Consider the following 22,471-nt stretch of genomic DNA (forward strand, 5'->3'; position numbering starts at 1 on the left):
AAAACATGTTCAGTCTGAAACACTGACTAAAAAAAAGAAAATAAAGAAATGCCTTCTGAAAATGTTCATTTTGAAATTCTTTAGAGGTTCAACAGACGAAAACATCGCGGGACTGAATTGATGAATCAGAGTTTATATGCTTTCCTTCTATGGAAACAGCAGGGGAAGTGAACGTGTTATTCAGTAGTAAACATGATAATATTACTAAAAACCTTTAATTTCTCTTCAGATTTTAGAATCACTTTAACTTTTTGTTAAACTGTTGAATTTTGTTTCAATTGTCACCTATTTCATCTTTACATTCAGCTCATATTTTCGTCTGACAAACATTAACTTCAAAATGTCAACATAGTGATTGCAAAAATACTAAAAGTATGAAATAATATATATACATCACGTGTGAATTGAATCAAATTGGTTGAAATGATTTTTATTTTACTATTTTATTAATTTTTTTCAATGTAATTTTTTTTTTTAATTCGATTTTGTTATATTTTTTAATTTTTTAATTTTAGTGTTGCATGTTTTTGCCCTTTTTTAGTTTTGTTGTTGTTTTTTTGTATTTTTTAATATGTCTGAAGTTTTTATTAACTTTTCTTTCAGTTTAAAATATGTCAGTCTATATTGTTTTTTTTTTCGGTTTTAGGTTTAGTTAAAGAAAATCAACCCACTGAAATGAGAAATATTGTAATAAAATGTAAAAAATGAAAACTTTTTTAATCATTTGTAATATTTTTACATCATTAAACATCATTAACCAAGTATATATATATATATACAGCTACCTATCTATCAGTGTTTTTATTTATGCATACTTTGTAATGCTCAACATTTTATAATTTTAATAACATTTTATTTCAATAAAATTCAAATGAAAACATTAATGTCAAACTGTAAATGATAGAAAAAGCCAGGATTATTATTAACTACAACCATAACAAACACTTTCATTACTTAAAATAAGGGGGCAAAAATCTTATACTTAACACATTTTGTCTATGTGCATGTGTGTAATTAGATAAAAAAAATAAAAAAAAAATAAATACAATAAAATAAAACAAAACAAATTAAATTAGCAAATAAAACTAAAATTAAAAATAAAAATGAATAAAATATTGATTAAAAAATGAGTTAAAAAAGAAAATATTAAAATGTAATTTAAAATGTAACATTATACATTTAAATTAAGCATAAAAAGGCATAAAAAAAACGAATAAAACATCAAACAATAGGCAAAAAAAAAAAAAAGCATATACTTAACACATTTTGTCTATGCGTATGTAGTTAGTAAAAAAAACAAAAAAAAAGTACAATAACATAAACTAAAACTAATAAATAAAAATGAATAAAATCAATATAGATGAAAAATGAGAAAAAAAAAAAAAAAAAAAAAAACAGGACAAAATGACAAACTTGAGCTAAAATGAAAATAAAAATAAAAACAGAAAATATAAAAAACTAACTTAAATTGTGACACTACACATTTCAATTAAGCATGAAAAATTGACACACACACACAAAAAAAAATCTTAAAATATTAATCATTAAGGGAAAGAAAATTATACTTGACACATTTTGTCTGTGTATGTGTAATTAATAAAAAAGGTCAAATAAAACAAACTAAAACTAATAAATAAAAATGAACAAAATCGATATAGATGTAAAATTCACTTAAGCATGAAAAACCAGCAAACAAAAAAAAAAAATTATTAAAATATTAATCTTTAAGAAAACAAATCATCGTACACTTATTAATAGTTAGTGAGCGTCTAGCGTTAATAAATGTGTAAATGAGAGCAGTCGAGTCGAGTGATAGTGAAACAAAATGCTGCGTTTAATGATTACAATCAAAAAAGTCCAACAACATTCACTAGCGAATGAATGCTGCCAACTTTATTGGCCATAATTACCGTTTAAGAAACACGATATACAAATTCCAGAGGGTTTGGGGGAACAGAGAGGAGGATGAGAGGTAGAGAAGAGCTGAACGGAAACGTAAGGCTGAAGACGCGCGCATGTCCGTGTGTGTCTGTGTGTTATTCGTCGACAGATTCGCTCTCACAAAGGAATAATTAAAAGAAAAAGATCACACAACTAAAAAAATTAAAAGAAGTCAAATGAAGTATAAAAAGGTTTAAAAGAAAAAGCCGACATGTCTATGCAGGAAACAGGCAGTTAGCCACTTCAAGTAGAGGGATTCGTTTCCCAGTGTCCAGTGCTGCGGTGCGGCCGGGCAGGAGGGGCTGGAAACAGACTTTTCTAGCAAACATCTCCAACCCTGTTCGAACCCTTTCATCCTACAACTAGACGACAAAACACAAGCGCAGGCGCAGGCGCAGGCGCTCACAGAAGCCCAAACTCCAGCCTCAAACAAACATGCTTGCTAGAAAAGTTTGTGCTGGTTCTCCGGTGGGCGGGGCAGACTGTGGGAGAGGGGCGGGGTCTGGGCGGGGAGAGGGGCGGGGTTATCTACATCATGGAGCAGGGCGTCCGGCCCTGAGGAGCGCCGCCGTCCATCTTCTCCGCCTCCAGGATTATCCTCTTAAACACCTCCACGGCCGTCTGCAAACACACAAACGTCACGCCAAAATCAGGATCTTGATCCCTTGTTCATTGTATTCCACTGATTTCAGCTTAAACAAAACAAACAAAAAAAAAAAAAAATTTCACTATTTTTATTTCACTATTTTTTGTGAAATAAAATAAAAATTAAATTAATTACATTTTTATATAATATATAATATAATATATAATAATAATAATAATAATAATAATTTTTAAAAATGTAATTTAATTTTTTTTTTTATTATAAAAGCTACATAGACATTTTAAAACAATACTCATAAAAATGACAAAAACGCATCAGAAGTACTAAAAATTTAACTGAAATTAACATTATTATAAATTATAAATTAACAAGACAAAATAACACCGGCAGTCAAAAACATTTAAATTAATAAAACAGCAACAAACGTTAAAGAAGAATGGCAGAAAAGAAAATAATAGCAAAGATGCAAATATAATTATAGCACATTTTAAAACAGAAAATAAATAAATAAATAAATAAATGAAATCTATATCATATCTTGAAACACATTTGAAACATCACATGTAAGATATTAAATAATTAAAGGTGTATTATTTAATAAAAATAAAAAAATAAATAAAAGCTACATAGACATTTTAAAACAACAATACTCATAAAATGACAAAAATGCATCAAAAGTACAAAAAAATTTAACTGAAATTAACACTATTCTAAATTATAAATTAAAAAGCTAAATAAATAAATAAATACAATTTTTATCATATCTTGAAACATGGTTGAAACAACATGTAAGATATTAATTAAAGGTGTAAATATTTGTTCTGTCAATGAATTCTCCTCACTAAAATGCCATCATTTTACTGGAATAAAATATTTTGTTTTAATTACAAAAAAATAATAATAATAATAATAAAATAATAATAATAATAATAAAAAAAAATCTTAATTTAATAATAAAAAAAATAATAATAATAAAAGCTACATAGATTAAATAATAAATAAAAAATGAAATAAATTTTATTTATTATTATTTTTATTTATGTCAATTAAATGTCAAAATATATATAAATATGTTGAATAAAATAAAATAAGAAAATGAGATAAAATAAAATAAAAAAAAATTTTTTTCAAAATTAGCAAAAAATGAATAAAAACTATTTTACATTTATAAAAAAAATATTACATAAAAATATTAAAAACAGCAAAATTTGTAAAACTTATTCACCAAAATAAAAATAAAATAAAATAAAATAAAATAAAATAAAATAAAATAAAATAAAATAAAATAAAGATGTACTCCAATAACTAAAACTGAGGGAAAAAAAAAAAAAAAAAAAACTACATAGCCATCTAAAAAATAATAAAAATAGCAAAACACACAGCAAAATTATTCAAACTTTAACTAAAACAAATAAAGAGAAACAATGAATACATAAAATCAAAATGACTGTAAAATCAAATGGTAGTTTTCAGCAGAGAATGAATGTAATCAGCCGCAGCTCTTCATCAACACCTCTATAAATAAAGCTGATTCTCCTGTGAGACACCAGACATCAGACGTCCAGCAGGACCACGACGAACCTTCACATCGGTCTGATCTGTCAGAAACTCCAGAGTTTCAGTGAGAGTCTGGAAAACTACTGGAAGAACGTTTTGAGATGCAAAACTGAATAATGAGAGGGACTGATGACGTCAGCTGAGGAGGAACACGTTCATTTATTACACAAACTCGTTCATCGACTGGTTCGTGTCTCACTGAAGAATCATCAGATCATCGATCAACGTCTGACAGTTCCTCAGAGAAACACACAAAACACTAGAGGAAGAGGAAGGAGGCGAGACAGGAAATGCATCATCACCTGATTCTCTTTGGCTGAGGACTCCATGAACGCTGCGTTCCACGATTCCGCCAAAGCTTTGCCTTCTTCACAGCTGATCACACTGAAAATAAATAACATACAAAATCATTACTAATGACATATTCACAATTAAACATTTAACAAATGTCAAATGTATTGATTCAAAAAATGATAAACTTCAGCTTCATTGATTTGACTTAAATACAGGTAAACTTTTTTGATATTTTTGATATCAATCAGACTTTGGCAATATTCAGATCTGATTGATCTGAACATTTAAATCACTGTGAAACACTAATTAATAAACTAATGAATGAACAGACTAAATAAATAAATAACCTCAAGAAACAGAGCTAATGCAAAAATAAATCAAAAACATCTGTTTCATCATGTTGGTCAGAACAATGGTGCTTTTTTATGTTGTTTTATATTCTCAGTTTATTTGAATTTTTATATGTTTGTTATGTGCATTTGCCATTTTTTTTTTTTATACATTATTATTCAGGTTAAATTTATTTTTATTCATCTTTTTATTTTTTAAGATCAATTTTTTTCCAGCTTAAACGTTTTTCCCAGTTTTGAAGCTTTTTTTGTTCATTTTATTTCAAAAAAATATACATAAATAAAAACCAAATAAATAAATTAATAATTTTCTGTCAATTTAAAGAAAAACTTTAATGAAAGAAGCTTTGAGTTCACAAATGCTAAAATAAATAAATAAATATTTTGTTTGGAAAAAAAAAATGAACTTGCAAATGCTAAATTAAACCAATAAAGTAAAATAAAATAAAGTAAAATAAAATAAAAACAATGAAATATTTTTGCATATTTAAAAAAAAATAAAAAAAAAAAACAAATGCTAAAAATTTTGGTTTACAACAAAGAATTTGCAAATGCTAAAATATTAATAAAAAAAAACAATGAAATATTTTAGTTTGAAAAGAATAAACTCTGCAAATGCTAAATATTTTTGTTTGGAAAAAAAAACTTCACAAATGCTAAAATAAATATTTTTTATATTCTCAGCTTTAATTTAAGTTTTTAAATTCTTGTTATGCATTTGCCATTTTTTATATTGCTATTTAGGTTACATTTATTTTTATTTGTAATTTTTCATACATTTTTTAGCTTTTTTTTTTTTTTTTTTTTTTTTCCAGTTTTGAAGCTTTTTTGGTTCATATAATTTACAAAAAACTTGCAAATGCTAAATTAAACCAATAAAGTAAAATAAAATAAAGTAAAATAAAAAACAAAAAATTTTCACATTTTTGCAAATGCAATATATAATAAAAAAAAAAAATGTCATTTAGGACAAATCCTTTTATAAAAAAAAATAAATAAATATATAAAAATCACATCTTTGCAAATGCTATATGAAAATATATATAACAAATAAAATAAATTTTTTTTTTTTTTTTTTCTTTTGTTAAAAAAATGATAAATGAAAAATAATTTTGTTTTTTTTTTATTACTATTGAGGTTTCATTTCTTTTTTATATCATTAATAAGATTTGATTAGGAATGAACACTGGACATGTAATTATTGATGGAAGCAGAATCTCAGAGGATCGATTTGCTGCAGACGAGCATTTGTACACCACATACACACAGTCTCTGCATATCGATGGGTTTCATTTCCTTTCCTGTGTGTGTGTGTGTGTGTGTGTGTGTGTGTGTGTGAGTGTGTGTGTGTGTGAGTGTGTGTGTGTGTGAGAGTGTGTTTGGGCTTCAGTCCAGTAATAACCAAACTCCTCCTCCTCCTCGAGGCTCACGTTACGCTCACATTATGAAGAAAACAGTAGTGAGGGATGATGACGGCGCTTACGCTCCACCGCCTCGGGATCTGTGCTCAGATCCAACACCATTACATCACTTCCTGCTACTGTCGGAAATATTCATCCCGAATGTAGAGTTTCATTCTTCATCACATCATCATGAGCACTACTACTAGTGATGGAAATAAAGTCATCATGCTCTCAATTTATCTCAGTGTTATTAATATGCACAGATAAACAAATTTTGATTAAAAACGAGCACACATATCTGCATGTGTGTAATGCATGCACTTGACCCTGAGATTGACCCGTACATCAGAGACCAATCAATCACACACACACACACACACATACACAGATCTCTGGTTCCCACAGTTCATGGGTCTGATGTGCAGGAACATGTGAACCTCCATGATTCATCATCATCATCATCAGAGCACAACATTCATCAAACTCATGCAGAATCAGCCTGACGTCATGTACCGCTCCATGTGAAGATCTTTCTTATTGCCCACCAGCATTATGGGTACTCTAGGAAAAGAGGACATTAGATACATGTCAGTGTCATTTATGTAGCATTACAGTCTAAACAGAGCCCTTTTATATTTTTAATGCATGTTCCTGGTCATATTATGCATTTTTTCTTGTTAAATGTTTTTTTGGGAAATTTATCACACTGTGGAAGTAAAATGGTTTGACTATGATATGCAACTAGACTGAATTATCAAAACAATTACAGTCTCAGTAATAGAAAAATTGAACTCTATAAATTCTTAACCAAAAATAAATAAAGAAAGAAAAACAAATTTTGGTTTGAAAAAGAAAAAAAAAAAAAGAAACCTCAGCAGATGCCAAAATAAATGAAAAACAAACTAAAACTAAATAAAAACAAATAAAACAATGAAATATTTTTGATTGGAAAAAAAAAACAAAACAAAAAAACTCAACTTCGCAAATGCTAAATATTTTGTAAATGCTAAAAAAAAAAAAAAATGTTTGGAAAAAACAACTCTGCAAATGGTAAAATAAATAAAAACAAATCATAAAGTAAAACAAAATATTTAAGTTTGAAAAAACTAAACTTTTCTCAGAATAGTCAAAAATATTTTTTTTCTTTAAAAATTAGCTTTGAAAAATAAAATATTTTGGCTTGAAAAAAAACTGCAAATACTAAAATAACTATTTTTGTTTGAAAAAAAGGAACTTTGCAAATGCTAAATTAAACAAAAAATATTTTTTTTTAAATGCAATTTTTATTTTTAATACTAAACTTTGCAAATGATTTTTTTCCTTTAAAAATAAGCTTTGCAAATGCTAAAATAAATAAATATTTTAGTTTGAAAAAACTAAACTTTGCAAATACTAAATAAAAAAAAAACGAACCTTTCAAATGCTAAAATAAATATTTTGTGTAAAACTAAATAATTTTGCAAATGCTGAATTAAACAACAAAAAACAACAAAATAAAACAATGAAATATTTTTGTTTGAAAAAAGGAACTTTGCAAATGCTAAATTAAAAATACATAACATTTTTTAAAAATGCTTTTTTTTTATTACTAAACTTTGCAAATGATCAAAAAAATAAATAAAAACAAATTGATAAAAATAAATAAATTAAACATTTTGTTAAAAAAGCTGAACTTTGCAAATGCTAAATAAAAAGGAATAAAAATAAATACAAATATTTTTTTTGTTTGCAAAAAAAAAAAAAATGACTTACTGTACTTTTCCCACCATATCCAACAACTTTTCATGGATAACTTTTACTACTTCAAAACTGCAAGGAAGAGGGAGAGACGGATCAGAATGGTCATTTTATTTAAAACTAAATCATTTTTAGTAAAAACGAGAATAAAACAGGCAGAGGTGATTAACCAGAGGATAAAATCACTGTAAAACATCTTGTGGCTTATTGCATCATTCATAAAGCAATTAAACACCTGCTCATGTGGAAAAACTACTGCATAAACCTCATCATCCTCCAAAAGCATTAATGAGAAATTCACAGAGTCATAGAGTTGTGACATTGTCCAGGTCAAAGTTATTACAGTCAAATCACGTCCTTGGGTTTTGACCTCTAGACGACTCCATTTACAGCCACAGGGAGACGAATATAACGAACGACGCTGTTCACAGACACATAATCATTCACATATTCACATTCTGAAACAGCAAAGACTGTCAGCACTAACAGTGCAGGGATTTTATAACGGGTTAAAGGGTGAAACACAACGTCATCATTTATTTCACATCAAACATCCAGAGACGAAGATGAAGATGAAGAACAAACACAGACATGGATTGTCATTCTGATCCACAGATCTGAGATCAGCGCTTTACTCCCTTCACCAGAAATGAAACCACAATTACAGTCTGTTAATGTACAGAATATGAAATCTGATCGGAGAAGTCCATTTACAGAACAACAATCCACAGATAATGTATCACCCCCTTTGTCATCCAAGATGTTCGTGTCTTTCTGTCTTCAGTCGTGAAGAAATGATGGTTTTTGAGGAAAACATTTCAGGATTTTTCTCCATATAATGAACTTCATTGGTGATTTTGAACTTACAAAATGTAGTTTAAATGCAGCTTCAAAGACTCTAAATGATCCCAGATGAGGAAGAAGGGGATCTTTTGCATCTTTTTATGAACATTTAAACAAACAACATATAACCAACAAACAATGCCCATCTTTTACAATGCTAGTGAAAAGAAAAGAAAAGGGAGAAGAAAAAAAAAAGAGCATTATTGCATACCAAAACTCAAAATATTGTTTAACGAGACATCAATATATGGAGTCCAAACTTGAGGAAAAGCTTCAGTTGACATATGAATAACGAAGTTAAAGTTAAAAATTCTAAGGGAATCATTTCCTTAATAATCCTGTGGCATCCTTTCAAAGATGGGGGTTTGTCACTGATCCAAGTTAACAATATATTTTTTCTGGCAGCAAAGGCTAGAATGTCAAATAAACGTCTGTTGAATTTATTCCGCAATTGTCCAACTGGAAGACCTAAAATCAAAGACAATGGGTCCAACTGTAGCTGAAGTCCAAACATACGGCTCGAACAATAACTTTTGATCAATAAGCTCTAATAACAGGACAGTTCCATAATAAATGGGTATAATCTCCCACCTCCACCTCAAGGTGCGTTCACACCAGACGCGAATGAAGCTTTAAGCGCGAGTGATTTACATGTTAAGTCAATGCAAAGACGCGAATATACATCCTGCGGCGCGATTCGCGCGAATGGAGCGTTTTGGGCGTTTGACGTGTGAACGCGTGATTCGCGCCGAGTTGAAAAATCTGAACTTTGGCGAATATTCGCACCGCGTTAACCAATCAGGAGCTTGATTATGACATAGTGAGCGGAAGGAGAAATCCGAAACAACAATGGAGGACAAAATCATCGTCGCTGTATCTGGATACCCGGAGCTGTACGCTACATCTATGTACTCTTATAGAAACAGGAATAATAAGAATCTTGCTTGGAAGAAAGTGAGTGAGGAGGTCAGACAATCTCGTAAGTTGTAAATAACGCTCTTTACTCAGTTTGAGCTGTATACATATTGACGGACTGATCTGATGGACCCAGAGACGGCGCCGAACGAGTCTACGCCGTTTTTCAGTCTTCCATAGCACATAAAGCGCAGCTACCGTCTTGACAAAATCCATGTCAGCCATTTCGCAACGAGACTGGAGCCGCCTGGCAGAAGCCCCTCCCATGACACGAATTCGCGTCTGTTGTGAAGTGAATTTCATGTGCGAATGAAGCGAGTAAACTCAAAATGTTCAAGAGTCCAAGTACACACGAATAGCACGATTTATTCGCGCAAGTCGTGTCTAGTCGTGTCACATTTAACACATAATGGTGAATTGCTGAAGTCAAACTTGCTTCTAAGAAGGGGTGTAATATGCAATCTATGCACAATCCTAAGATGAATAGCTTTGGCCCTATTGCAAATAGAGATTTTATTTGCCTGACTCCAGACCAGTTCCCATTCCTCCTCTGTAATGGTCAAATGAAGCGATGGGTTGTTCTTGAACGACTCCTTCATTTTGAACGAATCTTTAATGTGACTCAGGAAGAACAAGTCGTCTCGGGGAGTGATTCGTTCAGTCGCGCATGCGCAACATCCTATTAGGTTCTGTACTGGAATTAGTTCACCTGTTTTTCGAATCGTTCGTTTATCTGATGGCGCTGTCACGTGATGAGCGAACGACTCAAACCCGAAAACTTGTCAGATAAGAGGTGAGGTCAGCGAATCATAGACTAAAGACCCAGGTAAACAATGAATGAATCTTTTCTGTTTCTTACAGCATTATAGTTTTGTCTTGTTTGTAGTGTGATCAGTGTTTGTGTAAGCAGTAGATGTGTTACACCGGTTTCACACTGCACGCGTAAGCAGGACGTAAGCAGAGCAGAAGCAGCGCAAAGCCATTTTGCTTTCACACCGGCACCGGCAAAAACATAAGCAATTTTTTTTTGTTTACATATATTAGAAGCATTAAATGTACATACATTACCCATCACAAAAAACTTAAGGATAATGCATAACTGTCTACATATCAAAGTTCTTCATAGAAATGTTTTTTAAATGATCAATTTCTCAAAAAGTAAGACAGAAATGTAAAGTACAGTCACATACATCATAGATGTCAATATTACGTGCTATATTGTGTTTACCTATCTGTAGTCCTATTGATTTGTTCGCTCGTGGGCCAGCGTAAATTTGTAACAAAAAAATTACTTACTACACCAACAGATACTGCAACTTCCTCACGTTTTTTCCTTCGTCTGCAAGTCTTTATACAGCAAATGTTGAGGATCATAAATGATTGTATGTTTCTCAACTTCTACGATGAGACGAGTGTCGTCTATGATGGTCTTCTTGGCAGTTGCACTCTGAAAACTACCCGCCTGTGACACGTGCGTTTGTTTACAAGTGTCATCATGATGTCAGCATGACACCTGTTCTTATTGCAACATGTAGTTGTAATAATAAATATATAATATATATATATATATATATAGGCTAATAGAATAATTACAATGAATCAGTAACATCAGAAAAAAAAAAAACAGTATAAATGAATTAAACTTGTTTTGTAAGTTCGGGAAAAAAATATTTTTATCTTGTTAATTACATAATACTGTGTTTACAACACGGCAGATATCATCAATGCACTTTTTGGGGTAAAACTGCTACATAATTTCTTCACGACTGAAGACAGAAAGACATGAACATCTTGGATGAAAAGGAGGGTCAGTAAATTATTTGTGAATTGTTGTTCTGGAAGTGGATTCTCCTTTAATGTTCAGAATATAAAATGGGATCTTATTTAATAACTGAGTGAGGACGGCTGGATATCCTAGAAATAAAAGGCCTTGAACCTTTTATATATAATTACAATGAATCAGTAACATCAGAAAAAAACAGTATAAATTAATTAAACTTGTTTTGGAAGTTCGGGAAACTACATAATACTGTGTTTAAAACACGGCAGATATCGTCAATGTACTTTTTGAGGTAAAACTGCTACTTTTTTCCTGTGTATTTTGGCCATAATCAATACATTGCCACTGAAAGCGAGCGTAAGCAGCGCAGCAAAAATAGACTCGGGCCGAAACGATCGCTGCACTGTCGCTCCTGCTACGCGCTGCCACTGCAGGCGGTGTGAATGCACTCATTCGTTAACATGGGCACCGAAAAAAATATGCGCTGTTACGTCCTGCTTACGCGTGCAGTGTGAAACCGGCGTAAGAAAAGTGACACGCAACATTTTAATTATATTTTGCTAAAATGAACAAAAAAGATTTGTTCATTTTGCTGAACGAGACTCCAAGGTCAAAGTTGGTCAAATGATCCGAACTTCCCATCACTACTACGAATCATGTCTATGTTCATCGTCTGTGTACTGAGTATGGCAAAAAACTCCATCTTATTTTCTCCTACAACTTCAGAATGGTCCGACATCATTGTATCTTTTTGTTTGTAAACAGTGTTTGACTTACTTGCATTTTCTTAGTCTTTGCGCGTTCGCTTTGTAAACACTGGGTCTGTAGTTCAGCGTGAACTTTCGATGTGATTCAATTGTACGTAACGTCGTGGACGCGCATCCCAGAACCTGTGCTACACCAGCTTTTGTGCTTAAAAAGTACACACATTTTTATTTTTTGTAAAAAATGAGCGATGGTTTTGCTAGATAAGACTCTTCTTCCTCATCTGGGATTGTTTAGAGTCTTTGAAGCCACATTTAAACTACATTTTGTAAGTTCAAAATCACCAATGAAGTCCATTATATGGAGAAAAATCCTGAAACGTTTTCCTCAAAAAACATAATTTCTTCACAACTGAAGACAGAAAGACATGAACATCTTGGATGAAAAGGAGGGTCAGTAAATTATTTGTGAATTGTTGTGTTCTCCTTTAATGTTCAGAATATGAAATGGGATCTTATTTAATAACTGAGTGAGGACGGCTGGATATCCTAGAAACAAGACGTCATGTCTCAAACTAATGAGAATTCAATCAGATGCAATGTTTCATTCATAAAGCACATTCTCACAGTCATCAGCAGGATTTCAGCGCTCGTTTTTATCTTCACATTAAACACAGACGCTTCCTTCAGGAATCAAAGACGACTGTGCTTCAAAGGAGAGAAAACCTGAGGATTTATCAAGCGTCAGGAGAAATATTCTGTTCTCTTACCTTTTATTTGACGTGACTGAATACACCAAAATGTAACCGTTGATATCTATGGAGTACGTCTGTGGGAAAATCGAGTATTCGTCCTGAAAGAGAGAAATTCAAAACACTTCAGACAGATGAAATCAGAATTTCTAAGAATTAATGACATCATGTTTTTATAAGAACACCGTTATTTTAGTATTATTTATAAACTATTATGTTTGTTAATATTTGTACTTAGATTTTACATTTTTGGTTTTTTTAAGACATTTTAGACATTTTAGTATGTTAACTTAAACTTGTTTCATGTCAGCTAAATGTTTAGTGTTTTCAAGTTTACGTTTGTCATTTAATATTTATATTGAATTTCTGTTTTATTTCAATGAACTTCAACAATTTTTAATGGTTTAATTTTTTAAATTTTCATTAAAAACAACAACTGCATTTGTGTCTAGCTGTGTCAAAGGTTCAAGGCCTTTTGCAAAAATAATTTTTGCATTAAAATGTGTTAGAGAATCATGCAATCTCACTAGTATTGGACTCTGAACATTTGATATTGCCAAAAAAATTTTTTAAAAACACAATAATTTAAAATAGAAAGTAAAATAAATAAATAAATAAAATATTTTGGTTTGAGCAAAAAAAGAAAAAAAAGAAAGAAATTTGCAAACGCTAAATTAAACAAAAACAAATACAAAACAAAAAAAAATTACAAAAAATAAAAAATAAAATATTTTAATAAAAAAAATAAAATAAAACTAAACTTGCAAATGCCAAATATTTTGGTTTGGGAAAAAAAGAAAGAATTTTTCAAACACTAAATTAAACAAACAAACAAAACCTACATAAAATAAAATAATATTTTTTTTGTTTTTAAAAAATAAAGTTTGTAAAATGCTAAATATTTTGGTTTGAAAAAAAAAACTTTGCAAATGCTAAAATAAATAAATAAACAAATATTTTGTGTGGAAAAAAAAACCAAACTTTGCAAATGCTAAAAAAATATATATATATTTTTTTTTTTTTTTTAAAAATGACCTTTACAAATGATATTTCAGTTTTAAAAAGAACTTTGCAAATGCTAAAATAAATTAATTAATTAATGAAAAAAAAAAAGGTTTACTTTTTTAATTTTCTCTAAAAACAACAACTGCATTTGTGTCTAGCTGTGTTAAAGGTTCACAGCCTTTCACCGATTCATTCTGCATTAAAATGTTTTCAGGAATCATAATATCTCACTAGTATTGGACTCTGAACATTTGATATTGCTGAAAATTATTTTTTAAAAAACAATATTTTAAAATTCTAAACTAACTAACTAACTAACTAAAATGTGAACTCAGTGACAGGTAGAAATAAAGACGTGGTTCTCACCTGCCCCGCTGTGTCGACAAGCTGCAGGTGATACTCCTGACCGTTCACGGTGATCATTTTCGTAAATGCTGAAAAAAGAAACAAAAAACACCAGATCAAAAATACAACAAAAATGTGATATATTATTACAATTTAAAATATCTGATTTCCATTTGAATCTATACTAAAACATAATTTATTTCTATAATCAAAGCTGAATTTTCAGCATCATTACTCCAGTCTTCAGTGTCACATGATCCTACAGAAATCATTCTAATATATTGATTTGCTCCTCAAGAAATATTTCTAATTATTAGCAATGTTGAAAACAGTTGTGCTGCAGAATATTTTTGTGCAAACCCATCATACATGTTATTTTTCAGGATTCAGCATTAATATTTAGTCAAAAAGAAAGGGATTTGCCAAGCGTTCATGTTTATCAGCTAATGCAAATAGTGTAAAAATGTCTCAATTTTAGACATTATTAAATGCTTTAGGATGGATTAAATTATTTTAATTACATCATAACTTATTTTCAGTGACAAATTTATAAACTTTTAATTTTACTGCTGAACCACAAACACTGAAAATTCCTTCCGCAAATACAAATCTAGTCATACAATCACTAAAAAAAAAAATGTTTTTCATTTAAAACAATCAGGAGAGTTGACAAGCACAGAACAGCAGAGGTGGAGTCATCTCAGCGTCAAACCACACCCACTCTGTTCAAGCCCCACCCCTATATATAGGCTCCACCCACTCACAGTTCCACTGATGGACAGCTGCATTAAGAATATTCCATCATAAGCTAATGATAAAACAAAGTCTGGTCTATTTAAACAGCTGCTCAAAGCGGCAGAAACAATTCATCTGAAGCTTCACTGCGTCTGTGATCAGCAGCAAAAGCGCTGATGCTGCATGTGCTCGCATCCATTCAGCTCATTTTGCATCATCTGGTTTTGTGATTAATTGTATTAAAGTGCCCAACATTGACATATTTATATGAAGAGAGAATCAGAGTACAGTGAGTAACCAAACGATTCAGTGAGTCATAATCACAGAACTGATTTGTAAGAGTCATTCATCTACAAATCTGAGTTTCCTAGTCACAAACACAAAAAGGCAATTTTCACCTTAGATTTAGAGTCAAGTTACAGGGGGGTAAAAATGAGTTCAGAATGATGGCAGAATCTTTATCTCATTTTTACACAGAGATTGGTAGCTCTATTAGTAAAATCTGTTGACTTTATCAATCTTTGTTGCATTATGTGTCAATGGTGAACATTCAAAAATGGGGAAACAGCACTTTTTAAAGTTTTTCTCCATAGTTTGCATGCCTGTAACTCAAGAAATATTAAAGATATCTTAATGCCCTTTTAGATATTGAGTGTTAAGAAACATTCCCTTTGGCATCTTTATTTTTAATGCCCTATGAGACTCGGTTGTAAAGCTCCAGGAGTAAATCTTTAAAATGTCCACATTTGCAGTGGTCAAAAACCAAAAGTGGGTCAGTCTGAAAAAATATGAGACTTCTTTTCTTTTAAAGAGGAATGTCTGAAGAACAAATAATCTTGACACAAGAGATGTATCTCATTTCCTTCTGTCAAAAAACTTTTCTGCAATATTAAATGTTCAAAATCCAATACTAGTGAGATTGCGTGATTCTTAAACACATTTTAATGAACTGAATCTGCAAGTTGTTTTTAATACAAATTAAAAAATTAATTTTTATTTAGCATTTGCAAAGCTATTTTTTTCCAAACCAAAATATTTAGCATTTGCAAAGCTCACTTTTAAAGAAAAAAATTTTTTATTTAGCATTTGCAGTTTTTTAATCAAACAAAAATATTTCATTTTTTAATTTTATGTATTTCTTTTGTTTAATTTAGCATTTGCAAAGTTTTTTTTTTTCAAAACTAAAATATTTAGCATTTGCAATGTTCAGTTTTTTTAATTAAATTAATTAATTTATTTTTTTTTATTTATTTTTTTTATTTTTTTTTAGCTTAGAATTTTAAATGATTGTGTTTTAAAAAATACTTTTCAGCAATATCAAATATTCAGAATCCAATACTAATGAGATTGCATGATTCTCAAACACATTTTAATGCAGAAATGAATCTTCAAAAAGCTGTGAACCTTTGACACAGCTAGACACAAATGCAGTTGTTTTTAACAAAAATTAAAAAAACAATTAAACCATTAAAATTGTTGTAGTTTATTGAAATTAAGCAGAAATACAATATAAATGTTAAATGAAAAAAATAAACTTGAAAACACTAAACATTTAACTTACATAAAACAAGTTTAAGTTGACATACTGAAATGACTAAAAATGAAATAACTTAAAACAATTTAAATATATATATATATATATAAGAGAGCACATAAAATGTTAAAATTTAAATAAAAAAAAAAAATAAAAATGTAAATTCTAACAACTGCTTTGAACATACCTGTCTGAGTGCCATAAATATTATTTTCCCACAGTTTGTGTGCCTATAATCCAAGAAGTATTACAGATATCACAATATGATTTTAGATTCTAGTTCTTCATAAAATTTTCTTAAGGAATCTTAATTTTCAAGGCCCTACATCATTCAGTCTCAGAGACATGGGGATCTCGATGAGGCTCTATGTCCTGATTGTTGAATATTTACCCATTTTCAATGGTTGAAAACCAAATGTTGGTCACTTTGTATGCAGCTGATGCTTATATTATTTAAAAAACAATGTCTGAAGAAGAAATAATGTTGAAATTAGACTTGTATCTTGTAATGATTTACTCCTAGAGCCAAATCTCATAGGGCCTTAAAAATAAAGAAGCCAAAAGGAAAGTTTGTTAAAACCCAATATCTGAAAGGGAATTAAAATATCTTTAATACTTCTTGAGTTACAGGCATGCAAACTTTGGAGAAAAACCTGAAAAGTGCCGTTTCCCCATTTTTGAATGGTCACCATTGACACATAATGCAACAAAGATTGATAAAGTCAATAGATTTTACTACTAGAACTAACAATCTCTGTGTAAAAATAACATTATGATGCTGTCATCTTTCTAAAGTCATTTTTACCCCCCATAACTTGGCTCTGAATCTAATGTGAAAATTGTTATTTTGACCTCCCTCTACAAAATAGTGGATTACCCAGTAAATATTCATTCTTGACATTTAATATTTTGGCTTTCATCATGTGTATCTTTCTCCAGAAAAAAATATTAGCAAAATCAAAAATTTGAGCTGGGGAAGTTTTTGTAATTTGGTTGATTTGACATTGAACACCCCACTTACTGTTTTCAATCGTGGGGTCGTAGGAGTCAACAAACTGGCCTTCCACGAACTGTATTGTCAAGGAGGATTTCCCTGAAACACAGAAAAACATCACAGTCACAAAATGACCATCTTTACCTTCAGATCATGAAAGATCAGCTAACAGAATACATATTAGAGTCATGCAAAAGCGGTTTGCACAGTGATGCAACAATCTAAATCATGAATCTAAATTAAACAAATGGCTTAGTTAATCAAGAAACTGCCACAGTGCCAAAAAAAAGCTTTTTTTTTATAATGCAAAATGTTATTTTGCCAGTTATGCATTCATATTGGATTCTCAGCATGTGAATGCATGCTGATGATGAAACACGTCTCCATTGAGAAGAGCGTTTGTGATGAAGCTGCCATAGTGGTAGTAACGCAGGACATTCACACACACACATAAACGAGTGTGTGGGCAGATTGGCCCTGCAGCCTGTTGCTATAACAACGGCCAGTTCCTCTCCACATCCAGCGTTTGTAAATGTGAGCTCTCATTCACAGGGAAAAGCCCACAGGAACATGAGGACGCTCCAGAACGGAAGCGCAGCTCTTCGAAGGACAGACGCACGTTTGATCAAACCGCCTGACGAATTCCAAACGTAACATCCAAATGTGATTCTTCAGTGAAAACAAACAAAACTAGATCTATCATAATAAACTAGACTGTGAAAAGCAAAATAACTAAAGTCCTTTTTATACTAATCCAGCTGCTGACTGACTTTTCAAATGGCCTTTATAAAACCAAACCCTTCAAAAATTTAAAATTTGTCAGTTCCATTTAAATCAGGGATGAAATGTTACAATAGCAGCTCTGTGTCTCAGCAGCTCAAATGATACATTCAAACAAACACTCACATTCAAATGTAACAAACTGGCAAAAGAGGTCACGTAAGGTCACATACATTTACAGAACAAATACTGATTAAATGATCACAATCCAATCCGGCTCCTCACAATCACATTCCAAAATGATTCTTGATCTACATTTTATTTTATTTTATTTTATTAATGAGCTTACTGACTTTAAATATCAAATTGTGTTGTGCACTTTTATTAAATTACTTGGTAGTTTAAAATAATTTGAATAAAACAATTGTATGTCAAGAATTATAACCAACTACATATGGCTTCAAAAGATAGAAATATAAATAAAGGGGAAGAAAGAAACAGAAAGTGATTTCAGAATGTGAATGTTTCCAGACAAACATTTTACAAAATTTAACTTAGAAAATGGATTTAATTTTCATTTAACAAAGAAGACAATAAATACAAACATTTTACAAAATTAAACTTAGAAAAATTGGACTGATTCAATATAAAAAGTCCATGTATTAAAATAACAAAAAAGGAATATACAGTTTTAAAAAATTTTTTTCTAATTGAATGATAAAAACACTGACAGCCAATAATGACACAGACTGACCTTGCATATTTAAATATCAATGGAATCACTTTCAAAACTAATAGGGCCCTATGAAATCCATTTTATTTTCCAAATTCCATTATATTTTTTTTTCAAAATTTATAAGATTCAAATATTAAATTGAGAATAAAGATGATTTAACTTTGAGAAAAAAATTGGAATGTTTCAGCAGCTCAAAATATTCAAAGAGAAATACATTCAAATGATAACAAACTGACAAAAATACTTTCATAAAAAAATATATATATATATTTGAGAAAAATTATGAGAATAAAGCTGAAATATTAAGAGAACAAAGTCGAAATATTATGAGAAAAAAAGTCGAAATATAAAGAGAATAAAGTTGAAATATTACGAGAATAAAGTAAAAATATTATCAGAATAAAATCTAAATATTATGAGAATAAAAATTGAAATATTACAAGAATAAAATCTAAATATTACAAGAATAAAGTTGAAATATTAAGAGAAATACTAAGATAATTGGGTCTAAATACTTTCATAAAAAAATAAATAAATAAAAAAATATTGAAAAATTATGAGAATAAAGTTGAAATATTAAGAGAACAAACTCAAAATATTATGAGAAAAAAAGTTGAAATATAAAGAGAATAAAGTCGAACTATTACAAGAATAAAGTTGAAATATTATGAAAATAAAATTTAAATATAAAGAGAATAAAGTTGAAATATTATGAGAATAAAGTTTAAAATTATACGAGAAAAAAGGTCAAAATGTTATGAGAATAAAATCTAAATATTACAAGAATAAAGCTGAAATATTATGAGAATAAAGACAAAATATTTTTGAAAGTAGAAACTTTACAAGAATATCTCCTGGTCTCAATTTATTCTTGAATAAATTTGAAATATTACGAGAATAGAGTTCAAATTTATACGTGAATAAAGTCTTTTTTAACATGAGAATAAATCCCTGTCAGTATTAAGCAATCAATTTCATTAAATTATCAAAACTGATCAATTTTGAAAGCCAGGATTTACAACTGGACCATTTATCATAATGTCTCTGGAAGACAGAGAGAAGAGGATGAAAGGTTGATAAAATATGATTAAAAAAAAAAACAATTTAAGAAACAAAGCAAGTTGAAGACAATGACAAAAATGAACATTTGCTTCCATTAGAACAACATCACTGATGAATCCTTCACAATCAGACCAGAAATACGAGTGAAGAGTCTATAAAAACCAACATCTACTGCATTGCTATCGTAGGTCAGGTTAGAGTGGTTCATTTCAAGCGTTTCTCCATCGTAAAGCCATTAGAGAGCCGCAGCGGCCCTGCCTTCCCTCCATTTTAATGGAAGCGCATCGGATTTCAAGCATCCTTCCTCATCAGCTCTATAAATAGAGCGTGAAACAGGAGCGAACGCATCAGGAACATATAGTTCCGACGGGCCGGGCGTGACCCCGCAAACAAAGCCCAGATGTGGGCGACCGCTGAAGTGGACACGCAGAGATCCTCCTACGTCTGACACGAGCAGGAATACTGTACTCTACAACATCACACGGGTTTGATGACTTCAGACGCCATCGCTTTGGGAAATCTGAGAGTTTATGGATGATTTGAGACGCCACAGGCACAGAGTTCAGCGTTAGAGACGCAAAGGCTTTTGTCAGTAGACTAGTGAATGTTACTGCATTGCCACAAATGTCACAAACGCAGTTTCAACTGGAGTCCAAACATAAACCATGTTATTTGCAGTTAAGGTTTTCATGCATCTGCCATTTTAAGGCCTGAAATGACCTTATAAGAGCTGACAGCTTCATTAATTCAGACATGGATTTTCCTGCATGTTTTCACCAAACATGTTCAATACAGGTCAGACACATCAAAATCTAATGTTCTGTCAAAAACTGTTTATTTGTTTGTAGAATGAAGAGCTAAAATGAAATTAAATACAATAAACAATTTAAATATATAAAATATAATTTTATGGTTTTTACTAATATTTGAATGATGTTTTATTTTCTATTTTTGTATTTTGATTTTAGTTAAAGTCTTAACAATTTTTTTATAGTTTTCATGTAGATTTTTGTCATTTTGTCATTTAATATATATATATTTATTCATTTTTATTTAAGTTTGTTATTTTAGTGAATTAAGCTAAACTAAATTAAAATAAAAAAAATTATTAATTCATTTAATTTTAATTACTTAAATTTAAATTAAAAAGTTTTAAAGATTTAATTAAAAAGTTTATATATATTTTTATATATATATATAAAGAGCTTTTGTTCTATAACATTTTTATTTCAGTTTGTTATTTTAGTAAATCAAGTTAAACTAAATAAAAATTTAAAATTAATTTAATTTTAATTAATTAAAATTTTAAATGTATTTATATATATATATATATATATATATATATATAAAAAAGAGAAAGCGCTTTTGTTCTATATAGTTTTTATTCATTTTTATTTTAGTTTCTTATTTTAGTAAATCAAGTTAAACTAAATTAAAATAAATAATTTATTTAAAAATTAAAATTAAAAAGTTTTAAATTCTATTTCTGTCAACATTTAAGTAACAAAAGTGTTACTTTAGTTTTTATGCTTTTAATTTTAGTTTCAGTTAACTATAATAACCCTGATGCAAAAAAAAGCATTAAAAATGTTTAATAAATACATTGGTACAATAAAACACATTTTGGTTGCGAATGGCCAGTCATTGTGCATTATCTCTGAACAAAAAAAAAGTTGAAATATGTAAGATTTGTTAGGGTAAAAAATTTATTTTATTTATTTATTTATTTTTTATTTCTCTGCTTACATGAAACTTAAATTTCATTTTTGGTTAAAAAATAATTTAGGTGCATTTATTTATTTGTATACATACACTAGACTGAACAAACTAACTTTGAGGGTTGAATGAGTGCAATGAATCCATGCTAAAGCTTTGGTCATGATTGTGTGAAACAAACGTTTCCCAAAGGCTGAAATGCACTCGTGTGTGTCCTGATGTGATGTTGGTGTGTTCTCTCAAGCGTCACACGCATCAGCACACGTGTGTTCTGTGTAAACGCTTTACAGCAGAGAGAAGAAATCTGCTCAAAATGACAAACTACAATCGACCAGATCATGATCCAGCTCCAGTGGGCTGATGGGAATGATCAGAGTTTGACATTCTGAGTCATTTATGGGTGCAGATCCAGAAGAAACCATCACATTTCATCTGGCAAACTGCCATTGGCTATAAAACACCATAAAACTATGAATGTCAAGTAGCAAAAATGGATAAAAAAAGTCTCTTAAACTCATTTCAGACTATTAAAGTTATCAGGCTGTTTTCACTGAAAACACTCCCCTCCAATTTGGATCTCAAACCTGATTATTCTCCATTTCACATATTCATTTCAGATTTGACACTCGAGATCATAAACGACACCAAACCTCTTGTTAGTCTCATCTGAACTCCATACAAATGAGATCTGAAATCTAAGGACAGGAATGTTATATTTAGAGACATAAGGGTAAGTGAATA

The 22,471-nt window shown here is 30.1% G+C and overlaps 1 protein-coding gene across 1 annotated transcript in view; it reads right to left on the reverse strand.

Moving 5' to 3' along the window:
• Positions 1–1,810: 1,810 nt before the first annotated feature.
• The window catches only part of rheb (Ras homolog, mTORC1 binding), a 24,141-nt gene continuing 3,480 nt past the window's right edge, over positions 1,811–22,471 (reverse strand). The window contains exons 2-8 of the mRNA XM_051104569.1: positions 17,524–17,595; positions 14,255–14,322; positions 12,902–12,984; positions 7,905–7,961; positions 6,666–6,713; positions 4,408–4,489; positions 1,811–2,562 (exon numbers count right to left, since the gene is read on the reverse strand). Of these exons, the coding sequence (XP_050960526.1) occupies positions 2,470–2,562; positions 4,408–4,489; positions 6,666–6,713; positions 7,905–7,961; positions 12,902–12,984; positions 14,255–14,322; positions 17,524–17,595 (503 nt within the window). The 3' untranslated portion in view covers positions 1,811–2,469. The remainder of the gene's footprint in view (positions 2,563–4,407; positions 4,490–6,665; positions 6,714–7,904; positions 7,962–12,901; positions 12,985–14,254; positions 14,323–17,523; positions 17,596–22,471) is intronic.

Source organism: Labeo rohita, unplaced genomic scaffold (assembly GCF_022985175.1).
Source record: "Labeo rohita strain BAU-BD-2019 unplaced genomic scaffold, IGBB_LRoh.1.0 scaffold_75, whole genome shotgun sequence".
Lineage (NCBI taxonomy): Eukaryota > Metazoa > Chordata > Actinopteri > Cypriniformes > Cyprinidae > Labeo > Labeo rohita.